The 16578-nt window shown below is 30.2% G+C and overlaps 7 protein-coding genes across 7 annotated transcripts; 5 read left to right on the top strand and 2 right to left on the bottom strand.

Annotated features, from left to right (window-relative positions):
* Positions 1 to 158: 158 nt before the first annotated feature.
* On the top strand, positions 159 to 1517 carry URN1 (Urn1p; the record flags this gene model as incomplete). Its single annotated transcript, XM_064857509.1, has 1 exon — positions 159 to 1517. The coding sequence occupies one exon, from the start codon at positions 159 to 161 to the stop codon at positions 1515 to 1517; it is 1359 nt and encodes a 452-aa protein (XP_064715815.1).
* A 461-nt stretch (positions 1518 to 1978) lies between these two features.
* On the top strand, positions 1979 to 2506 carry SUE1 (Sue1p; the record flags this gene model as incomplete). Its single annotated transcript, XM_064857508.1, has 1 exon — positions 1979 to 2506. The coding sequence occupies one exon, from the start codon at positions 1979 to 1981 to the stop codon at positions 2504 to 2506; it is 528 nt and encodes a 175-aa protein (XP_064715814.1).
* Positions 2507 to 3271: 765 nt separating this feature from the next.
* On the bottom strand, positions 3272 to 3829 carry NCE102 (Nce102p; the record flags this gene model as incomplete). The annotated part of the gene is made up of 1 exon (XM_064857507.1): positions 3272 to 3829. One exon carries the CDS (start codon positions 3827 to 3829, stop codon positions 3272 to 3274), a length of 558 nt encoding a protein of 185 aa, XP_064715813.1.
* Positions 3830 to 5428: 1599 nt separating this feature from the next.
* On the top strand, positions 5429 to 6379 carry PWA37_000848 (uncharacterized protein; the record flags this gene model as incomplete). Its single annotated transcript, XM_064857506.1, has 1 exon — positions 5429 to 6379. One exon carries the CDS (start codon positions 5429 to 5431, stop codon positions 6377 to 6379), a length of 951 nt encoding a protein of 316 aa, XP_064715812.1.
* Positions 6380 to 6922: 543 nt separating this feature from the next.
* On the top strand, positions 6923 to 8161 carry PWA37_000847 (uncharacterized protein; the record flags this gene model as incomplete). Its single annotated transcript, XM_064857505.1, has 1 exon — positions 6923 to 8161. The coding sequence occupies one exon, from the start codon at positions 6923 to 6925 to the stop codon at positions 8159 to 8161; it is 1239 nt and encodes a 412-aa protein (XP_064715811.1).
* Positions 8162 to 10491: 2330 nt separating this feature from the next.
* Positions 10492 to 12219, bottom strand: ASN1 (asparagine synthase (glutamine-hydrolyzing) 1; the record flags this gene model as incomplete). Its single annotated transcript, XM_064857504.1, has 1 exon — positions 10492 to 12219. The coding sequence occupies one exon, from the start codon at positions 12217 to 12219 to the stop codon at positions 10492 to 10494; it is 1728 nt and encodes a 575-aa protein (XP_064715810.1).
* A 2344-nt stretch (positions 12220 to 14563) lies between these two features.
* On the top strand, positions 14564 to 16315 carry NOC4 (ribosome biosynthesis protein NOC4; the record flags this gene model as incomplete). Its single annotated transcript, XM_064857503.1, has 1 exon — positions 14564 to 16315. The coding sequence occupies one exon, from the start codon at positions 14564 to 14566 to the stop codon at positions 16313 to 16315; it is 1752 nt and encodes a 583-aa protein (XP_064715809.1).
* Between the last annotated feature and the right edge of the window lie 263 nt (positions 16316 to 16578).

The raw sequence follows: 16578 nt of genomic DNA, 5'->3' as shown, positions 1-16578 counted from the left end.
TTTCATGACATCAACTTAATGTATTGAAAATTGTACATGATCTAGAATCATGTTTGTAGCAATAAGTTAATATCTTACTTTATCCTTCAACATATTTGAATTAACAAGTATGTATAAATAATTGCATATTAAAATAAGTTATAGTGTGTGTGGAGAAAATGTCGAGTACAGGACCATGGAGACAATATAAAGCACCAAATGGACGCAAATACTATTACAACGCAGAAACAAAAACAACCACCTGGATAAATCCATTTAGAACCCAGAAAACAACTAAGAAAGCGGTTTTTTCCATCCCCTTATTAAATGATTGGTATTTGATAATATATGATAGTGGTGAAAAAATTTGGCTATTTAATAATGTTTTGTATTCAAGATTGAATGATCCAGATAGTTTGCAATTACTGGAACAATTAGATAAAAGTTTATTGGTTTTATTGATTGGGATATCTAGGGGTTATATATCCTCAAGAGGTGCCGATTATGTCTACGAGAAGATTTTACAAGAAATTCAAGATATCAAAGACCAATGGAATAATGAAATCTTGGTAGACCCAAAAGAATCTGGTGAAAATGATACAGGAACACATGAAGAACAGATAAAGGGGGGAGAGGAAGAGAAAGAGGAAGCAAAGGATGTGGAAGAAATATCTGAAAGTAAATCAACAATTGATACACTCATATCAGGTTATTCTTCGAGTGAAGATGACGAGATAGAAGACAATGAGCATGTAAATAAACAAAGGAAGATTGAGGATGAATTCAGTGGCAGTAAACTCGATGAATCTATAATTAATCAATACAAGAAAATGTTTACGAGGTATAAATTAAATCCATATAGTTTATGGTCATTTGAAATGGATAAATGTTCCAAAGATCCGGTATTTTATCTTATTGTCGATGATAATGATAGAGAAATGGTTTTTGAGTCGTGGTGTGGAGACTTTCAAGTCAACACAGATTTGAATTCAAGTAAAGATGAGATTAATAATAGTGATGAAGATGAAGAACAAGAACAAGAAGATGATGATGATGATTTGATACCAACTAGGTTTCATTATTTGTCACATATAATATCTAAATCTACTATAAAAAGGGAAACAATTTTTGAAGATATTAAAAGGGAACAAAAACCTTTATGGAAGCAATTTAAGATAAATAAAATAATACCAGATAAGAAAGAACAAAGGGAATTTGTCATGAAGATATTATTTTACTATAAAAAATATACATTAGAAGAAAGACATAAGTTATTTTTAAACTGGATAACAAAAAATTGCAAGTTAGAACACAATGCAACAGATAAGTTGAAACTACCTATAAGCACCACGAATCATTGGAAAGAATTACATATAAGGAAGGATTCTTCAAGAGATACAGAGACGCTATTGTTATCATTAGAAAAGTATCTTCACATATCTGAAGTGTTAGAAGATGAAAATATCAATCCATTAGGATATTATCTATTAGGTATAAAAGATAAGTGTGACGTTTTATATAATGTTGTTATTAAATAAGGATCCTTGGAAAGGGGCAATAATAATAATAATAATAATTTTTTATTTAATTTTCCGTTTCTATTTCCGTTATTACGTAATTGCTATTTTAATTTTTTTTTCTGGTTTAAGCTGCAGGCACGTGCCTGTCTGGCTGTATACATTGCACATCTTTCTTTTTTTAACTCCGCAAAACCCATATGTTGAAATAGAAGTGGAAAGAAGACGGAGGGATGAGAGTCGCAAGGATCAAGAAATGGTAGAAGTGGAGACAGGGGGGTGGATGTTTATAGTGTTGTTATATATAATATATATATATATATATATATATGCGTGTACGTGTATGTGTATGTGTATGAGAAGATCAAATAGAAAACTTGTAAATCTAGAAGTAGAATACCCCCGGTGTCTAAATCTTGATACAATCAAATAAATGAACAAATAATAATAATAAATTAATCATATACTATTAAATAAAAGTCATGATCGAAAAGAAAGCATTAGCTTCATATAGATATGTTCCTAAGCCAGGTAAAAGCTGGAAAAGATTACCAAGAGTACCAATGACTCAATATCTGGAAACACCAGAGTTGAATACAGATATAATGTATAGTGGATATAGGCCAGTAATGTATCCAGTGAAAGAAAATCCATTGTTTAGACATAAGAAGAATCAGCAAACTATAATGAATGATTTTATAGGTGAAACTACTAGTGATATTAGTAATCATAATAACATTATGGATTCTAGTATAAAGAACAATGATACAAACAGTGGAGAAGAGAAAGAGAAAAAGACAATAAATAAATACTTATTTGGAGAAAACAATCAAGGAGGTATTAAAACGTTAGGCATTAATGGTACGTGGAAATACGGACCAAAAGTGCCCTCAAGTCTACTACCGTTTAATTGGTGGAGTGTGTCAAGTCTCGGGATGGAGTGCTATCCAGAATGGAATGGAATACCACGTGAAGTAATTGCAAAATTAAAACCATTTGATAGAAGTTGAAAAAAAAAAAAAAAAAAAAAAGAAACTCTAAAGATAAATTACTCGTGTATATGATAAGATTTAAGTGCATAGTAGTCGTTTCATTATATTATGTATGACGATATATTTAATATTTTATATTATTTATTATTAAAATTACATATAATATATACATATTCCAAATTTGTGAACAAGAAAAAAGATAGGGGAAGGGAAATAAATATTGAATTATATATTAAAATTAGATTTAAATTGCATATAAAAAGACAAATACAAAGGGAATTAACTATAATAATAATGATAATATAATAATAATAATAAAAAGAGGGGAGAAGAGAGATAGAAGGTGAGGAAATAAAGAGAATAGAAGTTGAATATTCAATGATTGAAGAACAATTATTTATTAAGAATAAAGGGAAACAAAAATCAGATAAAAAACAAACAAATGAAACAAAAAGAAAAAAAAAAGGTAGAATTAAAAAAGGGGAGAAAGAAGCAAAGGGAAAGTGTGATGGTATACTGTAATAAAATACAATAAAATAAAATAAAATAGAAAAAAAAAAAAAAAAAAAAAAGAGAGAGAGAGAAGCGGAACCAATGAATTAGAAGGGGAGGGATATCAGAGTATTGTTGAATTGGTCTTGACTAAGGAATGACTAGGTAATCAGCGCATTATATTTATATATGTATAATATTATTTTCTACTCTCCATCAACCTTTAAGCGCTCTCCTCTCATTAATTTATTTTTATCTTTTTAATCTTTTTGTACACTATTGTTGTTTAAATTATACTTGAGAAATATTAGGAACACCTGTGGCGATACCAATTGGTTGTTGTGTTCTTCTCCTTCTTGAGAATCTAGAACCAAATGGACTTGACATTGGAGATCCAAAAGCACCATTAGTGAAAGCATTGATGACATTCATAATGAATTTAGCCAAGAAAATGGCCATTGAGAAAAAGAAAAAGGCAACCGCAGCTTGTGACATTCTGCAACGGTTCTCTGATCCTTGTATAATACTGTTACTGTTCAAATATTCTTTATTTCTACAAGAATGTGCTCTGATACCAACTGCAAGTACAGCGCCGGCAGTCAACATAAACACAAAATTCAGAAAATCTAATGTTGCTAGTATGATTGGCCAAGCCAAAGGTTCTATGAAATTAGCAAACAGTCCATATATTGAATCTGCGGTTATACCGTAAGCAGCAGCAAACATTGTATAGTTGACACGGCCTGAATTATGATTTGATGTATTCAATAAAGCGGCAACTAAACCAATGGTGATTACCATGAAAATAAAATTAATTAAACGTAAAATATTGTCAACAAGGGCTAACATCTTGTATTACTAAATTTTATATTTATCAATATTTATATTTGTAGTTGTAGTTGTAGTTGTTGTTTTTTTTTTGTTTTTCTTACTTAATCCTGGTAGTAATTGTGGATAGACTTACAACAATCTTTATTGAATTAAATAAAAAAAGGAAAAAAAAAAAATCGAAAGATACGAATTTTATTTTATTTTATGTTAAAAAGTGTTTATTAGAATACTATTTGTTATATATATAGAATATATTTATATACACACACACAACAACAACAACAACAACAACAACAACTAAAAAAAAAAATAAAATAAAATAAAAAGAATAAAAAAGGATTTATTATATATATACATAAACAGACATACTTACATACAGACACATATATAAATGTATTACTTTAGTTAATAAAATATAAGTATACACATTTATACTTATACATTTATATAGACGTAATATTAAGGGAGATAGAAAATACACATAGCATGAAAGTATTTGAATTTAGGAATTCCGGACATATCAAAATGGTTGCTGTTCTAATTTGAACCCTCTCTTTCTTTCTTTCTTCCGCTTTCTTTTTCCCCCCTCTTCCCTTCTTCTTCTCTTTAAAGATAGAGGATTAAAAAGAAAAAAAAAAGTTTAAATCCACGAAAATAAAGGTTGTTTAGTTTAGTTGATGACTTTTGATTATATGAATTACAATCTTATTTATGTCTGTATGTGAGAAATGTGGACATATGTCCCATTACACACAATAGAGATTCTTCTCTTTGTTTGCTCTATATTGTTTCTTTCGGAGTTATTGTTACTATGACAGATGGTGGCAATATACAACAAAGGGAAAAACAAAAGAAGTAGTGATGATGTGATGAACGAAATAAAGAAACAAACAAAGAAAAAAAAAAAAGAGAAAAAAAGGAAGAAAAGGGGGGTGACAGGACCCACGAGAAATAAATCAATTGTGTCAGTACAATTACGTAACTGAATATTGGCCGTCGAAATTGAAACTCCGTGGAAAATATAAAAGGTCTCCCTTTTTCGTCTTGCTACTTCCCTTTTTTCTTTTCTTTTCTTTATTTTTATCACCATAATAATAAAAATAATAACATTAATGAGAATATCATTGTTTCCCCTAACAATTTCCTTTGTTGTCTAGTTATCTAAGTATATATCAATATATACTTAGACAAAACGTATCTATCATTTTAGCACAAGGGTATAGTACAGCCAACAGAACATTGCATTTGTGTTGATATATATAGATATAGATATAGATATGTAGATAAGTATATATATACATTAAATATTATTACACTATGCCATGCATCCCTTCACACTGGAATGGCGCGGTGAAGATAAGAGGACTTCAATAAACGATTCACAATAACAGTAGTGACACTTAACTTTAAATAAAAATATATATATATATTCTCTCTTTTCTTCCTTTCTTTCTTTTTCTCCCCTTTCCTTTGCTTCTCCTTAGACAATATAATTCAAATCTTATCTTGATTCAAAGATATATACATATATATATGTCTTCTTATTACAGGAGAGAAACAGAAACGAAGAAAAGAAAAAAGCAAAAAAAAAAAATTTAAATATTCTTGTTATTTAATATGTTAAAACACTCTGAGACTACAGAAGCAGATCAAATATTCGATCAGATAATCTATAATGAAATTTATCCAACAGTTCCAATAAAAAATTATTTCTTATATTCAACTGTACCTTATTCAGCTTTGAAAAACGATCGTCGCACAAACACAAACTACATATCTCCATTTAGATCTCACTTGACTCAAGACCAAATTGAATGGTTACAAGTTTTAAAATACGAAAGACATTCCCATAAGATTCATTATCCAGAATACTTAAACGTTTTAGATGATTTGCAATTAAAAGAATTAAACGACATAAAATTAAAAGAAAAAAAATTAGAATACTACAAAAAGTCACAAGAGGTTATCAAGTTTGATGAACCAAACTATAAATATATCGACAAGCCAATCCACTTGAATAATCTGCCAAAAGTCCCCACTTTCACATATCAAAAGAAGAAAACTACTCCATCGTCTGCCTTTCCATCCCTTGATAATAACCCATGGGCCACCCCAGAAAATAAAGAATCTATAATCATCTACAACAACAAGTTTTATTCAAAACCAATATTTGATAATATTCAATTAGAAAAATTGAAAAATAAACAATATATTGATAACCAGTGGAAATTATGTCAAAATACAAAGAATAATCAACTTCAACAAGAATATGAACCAAAATTCAATGAATTAGATAAATCCATTGACTTGGTTAATCAGAAATTGATTTCTTTAAAGGAAAAAATCGATGGATTAAATAAATATTACGAAAACGATCTAACCAGAAAAATATTTATTAACGTCGCTTCTTATAATAAAAAGAAAAATAATAAGTTAAGTCATTTATCCACATTAAGGAAAGTGTTATCACAACCGCCATTTGTACAACAAATATATCAAAATGATCATAATCCTGAATATGCGGATTCATTTGAATATGAGACTAGTGAGGAAATCAAATATGTGTAGAATTAATTTGTATATATAGTTTTATTTAATTTAGATTAGTTTATCTTTATACTAAGGTTTAATGGTTAATATAAACTATGCGTGTGTGTGTATGTGTGTGTGTAATATCTGTGTTTGCTGTTGTTGTCTCCATTCTCTGTTGTAACAAATTTATATATTGGCATGTGTTTGTAGGTAAGGCTGCATTTTTTTTTTTCCTTTTCTTTTTTCTTTTTCTCCTTGTAAAAGACATAAGAATTCATTAAGTGAAAAATTTGCTGATATCAATAAAAATAACCCACACAGGTACATGTTTGCATTGATAAAGGCATGTCTTTGTAAAAAAAATTTCATTTCTTCGGTTAACTCATACATACATACATGGATACATGCATATATTAGTATTAACTTTGGTGGACCCCAGTAAACAGTAATTCTTCTTTCTTTCTTTGCATACTCTCTAGTTATTGTTTCTGCTATTTACAGTTCTTTTAACACATATTATATAATTGTTCCAATAAGGAAGAAACGAATTCCAAGAACTTTGTAAAAATTTATTAAGATATGTTTTCCAATTTCAGTTTGGATAAATTAACTAGCACAATCACAACAGCAGCACAGTCTGCTCAAGAGACCATCAACAATACCATACTGTCACCAAACGTCCAAACCAAGTTACAAATTAAAAAAACGACAAGATTTTTACAAGAAAAAGTCGGGGCCATCCCTGAAGATGAGATATCTAAACTACCCGAGGACTATCAACAACTAGAATTAAAAGTAGATGCTTTGGAAAAAGTTTTGAATAGATTGTTGTTGGTCACTAGGACTTTTGAATTAGAAGGGTACGATTATCCACCTAATTTGACAGAGAGTCTAAACCATTGGTGGAATGAACAGGATCAAAAAGTTAATGACTTCAAAAATAATGAAAAAGAATCAAAAGATTTTGAAAATGCAGGAAGCAAAGAGACTAGCAACGCTGTCAATAATTGTTCCAATGATAAATTAGTTGAAATCAACTCTTCTATCTTTAATAGATCTTTTGCCATTGCAATAAGTAAAGCAGTTTTGGATTCACAACAAATATTTATCAACTCAAAAAAAAGGAAGGAACAGACTTACACTGGTGATAGTAAGACAAACAATGAAGAAGATGAAGAGGATGAAGAAGACGAAGATTTAAATAATTTGATTAAAGCGTTCCAATCTTGGTGTCAATGTTATAAAAATATTGACCAAAGTCAAAATGATATGAATACTATGATTGTCAAAGAATTTAACCAAAAATTGTCGGATATGTTAGCAATTGATTTTAAAACCGTTAAGAAATTGCGTAAAAAAGTACAAGAATCAAGATTAGAATTTGATACTATGCGTCACGAAATAAAAATGAAGAATTCATTGAAGGAAAAGGCAAAAGAAGAATCCATTAAGGTTGAATCTGAAAGTGAAAAGGAAATTGAGTCTGAAAATAAGGATACTGCAAATTCCAAAGAACAAGATAAAGGGAATATAACAGAAAAAGAACAACAAGAGCAAAAAGATGAAAAAGAAGAAGAAGAAGAAGAAGAAGAAGAAACTGAGGAAGATAAATTATTGGAACAATTAGAAGATGATTTTGTCTCTAATATTACTGCTGCTGCAGAGAAAATGACGGAGCTTACCGATAGTGTGGAACTCATTTCACTAGTGAAATTATTTCAAAATATTCAGTTGGTTCACTATAGACAATGTGTACAAGAATTAGAAACTAGTATGAAATTATTAGACACTCTAACAATAAATGATGATGATGAATAAAGTATCCTTCAATAATTTCACAGAAGAACTAAAAAATAAAAAAAAAGTCATGCCATTTGATTAGATGATGCTGTCTATATTATGTATCACCATTGTATTATGATTTTTTTTATCTTTTAGTACATCTATTTACTTAAACCTTAGGTTGTATAAGTTTGTTTGTTAGTTTGTTTTTGTAAAGAGGATTTTAAGCTTTTCAGTTATAAAAATAGTCCAAATTGTCAATAGCAAATGTAAATAAAAATTTTTTTTCTTTGATTAAGTAATTAAAAAAATAGATTGTTCATTGTTTGAGGAAAATCAACTATACAACATATATAATATATTAATTAATATTTTAACAAGTAGACAAATTTAAAAAAAAATTTGTTAAAGAAAGAAGTTAATTCTATTTTATTTAGTATGTTATTCTCTTTTGGAAAGTTAATATTTACTTATTTTACTACTTACAGTTCTCTTTATTGCTATTTTCCAAATCCCAACATTCAATTTAAAGGTGGCACAGCGTTTCTTAAAAAGAAAATTTTGCCTTTCTTGAGAGATCCATTTTCAAACAAGCCCTAATCATCGATTAGGTCCGAAAATAAAAAAAATGAAAAAATAAAAAAAAAAAATAATAATAATAAAGAGAGCTGAAAGAAAACAATACCAAAAAATGGCTTTAATTATGATACGATGGCTTTGATTTACTCGAAGGTTTACAGGAGCTCGTAACCATTTTAAGCCCAATTTCTTGTTAACATGAATAGAAAGTGCTTAATATAGAGGTTTGCTTTATGTCTCTTTCTTTTGTTTTCTTTGTTTTCTGTTTTTGTTTATTGGTTCGATGCAGTGCCTCCTTCCACCTATTCTTATACTGTTTTAATCTTCCTAGTTTGAGTACGATGATTGATTTAGGTACCTAAGGATTGTGGCGAAATATCAATTTATTGACATCTGTTAATGTGGTGTAACTATCTCTTCTTAATGGTAGCATTGTTTCTGATTCCTTCAATATATATTATTTATTTTGTATTGTTATTATATGACTTAGAATACTTGATGCACGAAGCAATATTATTCAAATATCAAATATGGTTGGCAGTTCAGTTTGAACTATTGTTAACTGAATTAAACACAAGTAAATATAAGAGCACTTACTTACACACAAATGTATATATATATACGATAAATATTGATCGAACATAACTTTTCGTACATTAGACACATATTGAACATTTTCTTACTTAAATATCACATCTACTTATATATATGCATATGTTCAGACATATCAGTTCAACGCCTTTTGTGTGAATGATTAAAGGATTTTAGAATTAAATGGTAGAGAAGAGAAGCAATACAATGCAGAAACTTAAGGCTATTTTTAGTAAGATTGAATTCAAAAAAAAATTAAGGCATGAGAGAATCACAAGATATGATTTAATGGTGTTGAATGCAAAAGTCGAACAGCTAGAAGTGGAAAAGACTACATCACAAAGATTATCACAGTCTTCGAGCAAATCTACTAGTGAAGTGAAAATTAAATGACAAAATGATAATTAAAAATTGTTTTACAGTTAACAAGACATTCAACAAAGGAAAAAAAAGTACAATATACCTTTGTTGATGGTCCTATGATTTATTTCACGTTTCTAGTTTTGGTAACCTGAGTGGGTAAGGTCTATTTGACATGCAATACAGAAAAACAAACAAGCATGCCTATAGTTTGTAATATTAGTGACAGATTTACTGAAGAATTATAGTTAGAGGAAGGTATACCCATCACAAGATTTAGAAACATTTTTGTTTTACTTTTTAATAAAATTTGCATTATGGAACAACCCTTTTTTGTATTAAAATAATGTGTCGTAAAGAACTCAAAAAAATGCTTGTACATATTAAAATAATAATAATAATATTGTAATTATTTGTATAATACGTATATTTTTAATGATTTATTAATAATTTTACTTAAACACGAATAATACGATTGTAGTTCTTGTGACTAAAATTGTATTTGTTGACATGCCTCATTTTCTAATCCTTTAAACATATAAATATGTGTACAAATAAAAGTTTGTTAGGAGGGGAAAAAAACAATACATACACTATTAATGTTATTTTTATTAATATTAATATATAAAATAGATAAATTTATAACGTATAAAACCAAGTACAAAAATATTCTATACCTGGTTACTTGTAAGATAAAAAAAAAAACCTAGCGTGTATAATGAACACCAAGAAAGAGTTCTTCCTATTCTTTTAGAAAAGTTAATGTAATGCACAAATTAAAGAGAACAACAAAAATGAAGAACGACATTATTTGTGAGGGTTACAGATAGAAAAGTTTATGCTTCAACGTGTTGTTCATGGATCTTAGCGTATCTACCAGATGGATCTTCAGCACAACCCCAGTCAGCCTTTGGAATCCATCTCATGACAGTGGATGCAGCAGTAGGTTGTGGGAATAAAGCGTCGAACTTCAATCTGTACCAGTAAGCTTCTTTAGTGGTTGGGATATCATCGCCCCAGTGGGCCTTTGGAGATGCAAACATCTCGTCGGAGATGACTCTTTCTGCAGTATCCTTTAATCCATCGATCCACGAGTAACCGACACCATCAGAAAATTGTTCCTTTTGTCTCCATAAGATTTCATCTGGTAAGTATGGTTTTACACCTGGTTCGTCAGAAGTATCGAATGACTTTCTTAAGATGTATTTTTCGATTCTGCCTTCTTTTGGTTTGATCATCTTTTCCTTTGGATCAATGTTCATACAACAATCTAAGAATTCCTTATCTAAGAATGGAACTCTTGCTTCTAGACCCCAGGCCATAGTAGACTTGTTGGCTCTTAGGTTATCAGCCAAGTGTAAGTTCTTGACACGCTTGACGGATTCGGCATGGAACTCGGCAGCAGATGGAGCGGCAGCGAAGTATAAGTAACCACCAAAGATTTCATCGGAACCTTCACCGGATAAGACCATCTTAACACCTTGGGCCTTAATCTTTCTAGATAATAAGAACATGGGAGTAGAGGCCCTGATAGTGGTGACATCATATGTTTCTAGGTGGTAAATGACATCATCTAATGCATCAAGACCTTCTTGTAAAGTGAAGGTGTGTTCGTGATGTATAGAACCAATGAACTTAGCGACTTTTCTAGCAGCTTTTAAATCTGGAGCATTTGGTAAACCAATAGCAAAGGAGTGTAAACGAGACCAAGTAGCAGACATCAAGTTACCGTTGTCATCGATACCAGCCAAATGGTTTTGTGGTTCTTCATCGTCGTATCTGGTAACATCTAATTCGTTGTTAGCCTTTTCAGTTTCTCTGGCAGCAATGGAGGCAATTAAAGAGGAATCCAACCCCCCAGATAGTAAGACACCGTATGGGACTTCAGCCATTAGTCTCTTTCTAACGGCCTTTTCTAAAGTGTGTCTGATCTTCTTATAGTCAGCAGGTTCGGTTGGGATTCTGTTTTCGTCTAACCATTCTGGGTTGTAGTAACGAGTGATCTTGTCGGTCTCGGAGTCGTAGACGTGACCTGGTGGGAAGGCAATGATGTCATCACAATCGTCGGTTAGACATTTCAATTCAGATGCGAAGTACACGGTCTTTGGACTCATGGAAGACCTACCCATGTAGAGAGTAGTGATACCGACGGGGTCTCTTGCTGCGACGATTCTATCTTTCTTAGAATCGTATAGACACCAAGCAAACATACCGTCTAAATACTTTGGGGTATCGATATCGTGTTTCAAATACATTGGGATGATTGGTTCACAGTCAGATAAAGATTGGTATTCGTAGTCTGGGCATTGTTCTCTTAATTGGATATGGTTGTAGATTTCACCGTTGACGGTTAAGACATAGTTACCACATGGGGAGGTGATTGGTTGAGCACCAGAGTTGACACCGACGATGGCTAGTCTTTCATGGCATAGAATAGTAGAGTTCTTAATGACGTTACCGGACCAATCTGGGCCTCTGTGTCTAACTCTTTTAGCTAATTGCAAAGCTTTTGGTTTAAAGCTTAAAATGTCGTCGTGTCTAAAAGCGGCGAAGATACCACACATTTTTTTTATTTTCTTAATAGGCGGTGGTAGGATATATATTTACAAAGGTCTTATAGAAGTTTGGGATCCGTTACAACAAGACGGAAGAAGAGCATATAAGTGAAATAGGCAGTGAAAAGAGAAGTAGGTTGAACTTAAAGAAATAAAATGAAGTAAAATAAAGAAATTAAAAAAAAAAAAAAAAAAAAAAAAGCAAGTTATGGAGGCAAGAAGAAAAAAAGAAAATAAATATATATATAAATGAGTTGAAGTCTACACAGACAAAAACGTATCTTGTAATCAAAGAAATGGATTATTCTGGAAGGAGAAGAGGGGAGCAAAAATAAAGAGTATATGTGAGTGAATATGAATATCAACCGTTCTTGAAGGACCAAGTTTTCATTGCTTTGTTTGAACTCAATGAAGAAGAAGAAGAAGAAGAGTAAAGTATCTGTAATTTTGAATAGTTGTGTATAAACAGTCTTCTTTCAATGGCCTCGTGTATTATTATTACCATTTATTATTTATCATCGCTATCACACTATTATCACTATTATTGTTATTGTTACCTCTTACCAGATTATAAGTTTTTCTGATTCGAGAAACAAGAAATGCTTATCTATTCGATAATGTAGGCAACTGCTCAAACAACAAAACAAGAAAACAATAGCCACAACAATAGTTAGCGGATGTTAAGCGAGAATTTAAAAATAAAATGAAATTTTGATGCCTCGAGGGTTGGGTGTGCGGATGTTATGTTTATCTTTGAAAAGAAAAAAAAAATTTCTGCCGTCCTCCTTCATTGTTCCAGCGTTGTTCTGCAATGAAAAGCAAAAAATGATGGAGATGACTCAATTTTTGTTCTTACTTTCTTTTTTTTCTTTTCCAGTATTAGTTTGTCTATCCTTTTGAGGACACGGTGTGGTCCACAAGGATGGGGAAAAAAAAAGTAGAAGGATGTGTGGGTGTGTGGATTACAGGATTACAGGATTACAGGGTTATAGGGTTACAGGCCGGGGTTGTTTCCCCGCTGGCCATTCTGTTACTTTTGTTTTCTTTTGTTTGTTTTAGATTGGACTTGATTTAATTTCAATGGATTCTTTTCACCATGACTTGATTATGATAAAAATAATGATAATAATAACGATAATAATGATATTCTTAACCTTTCCTCTTCTCTCCCTCTCCAATACACTGAACCTATATTCTACCTTTATTAAGATGTTAAGTTTCAAATCTCAATATATATAAGAAAGGATAACGTACCCTTTTTTCTGCTATAAGAGTATTATATAGAGGAGGCCCACTCTGTTATTGTTTGTTTGTTTGTTCGTTGTTTTCCCTTCTGGTTATTCCTGCTGCACATGTATCTATTTTATACAGAGAAGAAAATTACGTCAAGGTAGAATTATCATTGTTCATTATTGGTATGTGTAAGACGGTTTCTGTCTCCTTAATAGCATATACGGTTCCCTACTGATTTTCTTGCTTTTTCTTGACTTGATTCTACTAATATATATATATGTATATATATTCAGTTTCTTTAAGTCTTTGGAATAGAGAACCACCTTTCAATATACTGGGAGTATACATATGCATATACATAAATATATCTATGTGTATGTGTAAAATGTATTTTTGATTTTCTTTTCTTCTGTTAAACTTCTTACAATTAATTTATAAGAGTGTTCATATCTTTTGATTGGTTGATACCAGGTGCTCATTAATCCTCTAATAACAACCTTTCTATACCATTTTCTCTCTCTTTTTTTTTTTAAGATAAATAATATAAAATAAAATTAAAAAATAAAAAAAAGAGGAGGGAACGATTTAAAAAAAATTTGTTAATGAGTGATAAATTAACAGTTAGATCTCATTCGTTAGAAGAAAAGAAATATGTATTATATCTACAGTTCTTTTATACGTTGAAACATACATGTATGCATGTATGTATCTTTTGCCGGTTGTAATACTTGTTAAACTGATTAAGTAGAATTCTTCTTTATATATATATATATTTTTTATCGTTCTTATTTTGTTTATGTGGTATATTGGAAATTTGGTTTTTTTTTTTTGGTTTTTTCTTTTTTCACGTTCTGCACGAATATATATTTTTTTTTCTGTTCCTTTCTTGTAAATTAAAAATTTTGAGATGAGCATCATCTCTTCATTTTGACCTGACAATATTAAATACTCTTACGTGGTAAATGCAGTAAATACTCTTTTGTTACTTTTCTGCTCCTTTTGCTCCACATCTTAGTGGTTGATAAAATACTAGCGTAAAATTTATACGAACAAGCAAACAAACAAAGAAGAAAAAAGAATAATTAGATAAATAAATAAGAAAATAGACAGAAAAGAAGAAATGGTTCTTTCGATAGAAGAAATCAAATCTTTTACTAAACAAATTATTTCAACAAAGGAAAAAACCTATTACAATAATATTGTTAAATTAGTTAATGAATTAATAATCCCCTCTACCAACGATCAAGTCCCGCAACTAGTGGACGATTTAGAAAACGAAAAAAGATTAAGGTTCTTAACTGTTTCATTGTTTCAAATTTTTAAAAAATTGTTTCAAAGAAATGAATTGGTGCTATTGAAAAAAAATCTAAGCACTCAAAACCAAAATGAACCCTTGATTAAATTTATTAATTGGTGTAGAAATATGTACAACGTTTTTAAACTAAAATTACTGGCCATCATTTCCGACCTTCGTATTGAAACCTCATGGGCTTTAGATGCATTGGATCTTTATTTGCAACTAATTGAATTGGAATCAGAACATTTTGCTAAAGGTCCATTCTTTCCAAATAAAACTTTACAAAATTTGATGATATCTCTCTGGAAATCAGATGTTGACGACCATGAGTTGGATCCAATAACTGGCCAATCCCAGAACTTCATTCTTTTGGAATTTATCAATAAATACTATAAGCCTTATGCTGATATTCAATATTATACACAATCTGAATTAAATAAACTATTCGATACCTTCACTGAAACAGCCGATGGTTCTAATAATACTGATGGTAACAATAGCATGTCTGAACCTCAACTTTCTAGAAAAAATAACATTGCAAAATGGTTGACTTTAATGAATCATGACCAACATTGTTGTGGTGGTTTAAATACAGATAACGAGAACAAATTCGAATTTGAAGTGTTTGTATCGGAACCACCAAACTGTGTCAATAACGTATCACAATTTAAATCACTAGTAGAAAAAAATTGGTTGTTTCAATTAAATCAAGAACTATCTTTCAATCAATATAAGAGTATCTTATTGATACTTCATAGAAGAGTTATTCCATTATTGCATACTCCAACAAAGCTAATGGACTTCTTAACAGATTCCTACAATCTTTCACAAGTATCACCAAATGATAAATCTGTTGGCGTAATCCCAATTTTGGCACTTAACGGTCTTTTCCAATTAATGCAGCATTCAAATCTAGAGTATCCAAATTTCTATTCAAAGCTGTATCAACTACTGACACCTGATTTAATGCATGTTAAATATAGACCAAGATTTTTCAGATTAATGGAATTGTTTTTATCTTCTACACATCTTTCTGTTCATTTGGTAGCTTCCTTTATTAAAAAATTGGCAAGGCTTTCTTTAAATGCACCACCTGCTGCTGTGGTTACTATTATCCCATTTATTTATAACCTTTTAAAAAAACATCCTAATTGTATGATCATGATTCACAATCCAAAGTATATTTCGTCTCCATTTCTAACAGACGAAGAAAGGTTAGAATTAAAGCAGAATATCGATTCATATAAGGACCCATTCGATATAAACTCTACTGATCCAGAAAATACAAATGCATTTGAATCGTCATTGTGGGAATTGGCTACTTTAATGGACCATTATCATCCAAATGTAGCTACATTGGCTAAGATATTTAAACAACCATTCAGAAAGTTACACTATAATATGGAGGATTTTTTGGATTGGAGCTATGATTCGTTAGTTAATGCAGAATTATCAAGAAATTTGAAGATTTTACCTACATTAGAATTTGAGACATTTGATCAAATATTGAATGAACATGAATTTGGAACAACCACCGATTCTACTACTACATATCTAAAAAACATTGCATGGTAAAAGTAATAAATAAAAAAATGGAAAATAACTTATAATAGATCTACAAATATATATATATATATTAAATAAAAGAAAAATTGTATCTTATTATTTACAGGCTATACAACTACAACCACCCATCATCTCCATATAATAATAAAAGAGAAAGGAGGAGTCTTTTATTATTTATATTCTAAGAAAGATTTTTTATTCCTTATATCCTCTGTTCAATTCTTTTGTGCATCTTTTTTTTTTGTATTTTTCTTTTTTTTTTTTTATTTTTT

This window comes from Arxiozyma heterogenica, assembly GCF_036370985.1.
Source record: "Arxiozyma heterogenica strain weizmannii chromosome Unknown scaffold_13, whole genome shotgun sequence".
NCBI lineage: Eukaryota > Fungi > Ascomycota > Saccharomycetes > Saccharomycetales > Saccharomycetaceae > Arxiozyma > Arxiozyma heterogenica.
The sequence above is the reverse complement of the archived record's forward strand: the minus strand, read 5'-3'. Positions and strand labels throughout refer to the sequence as shown.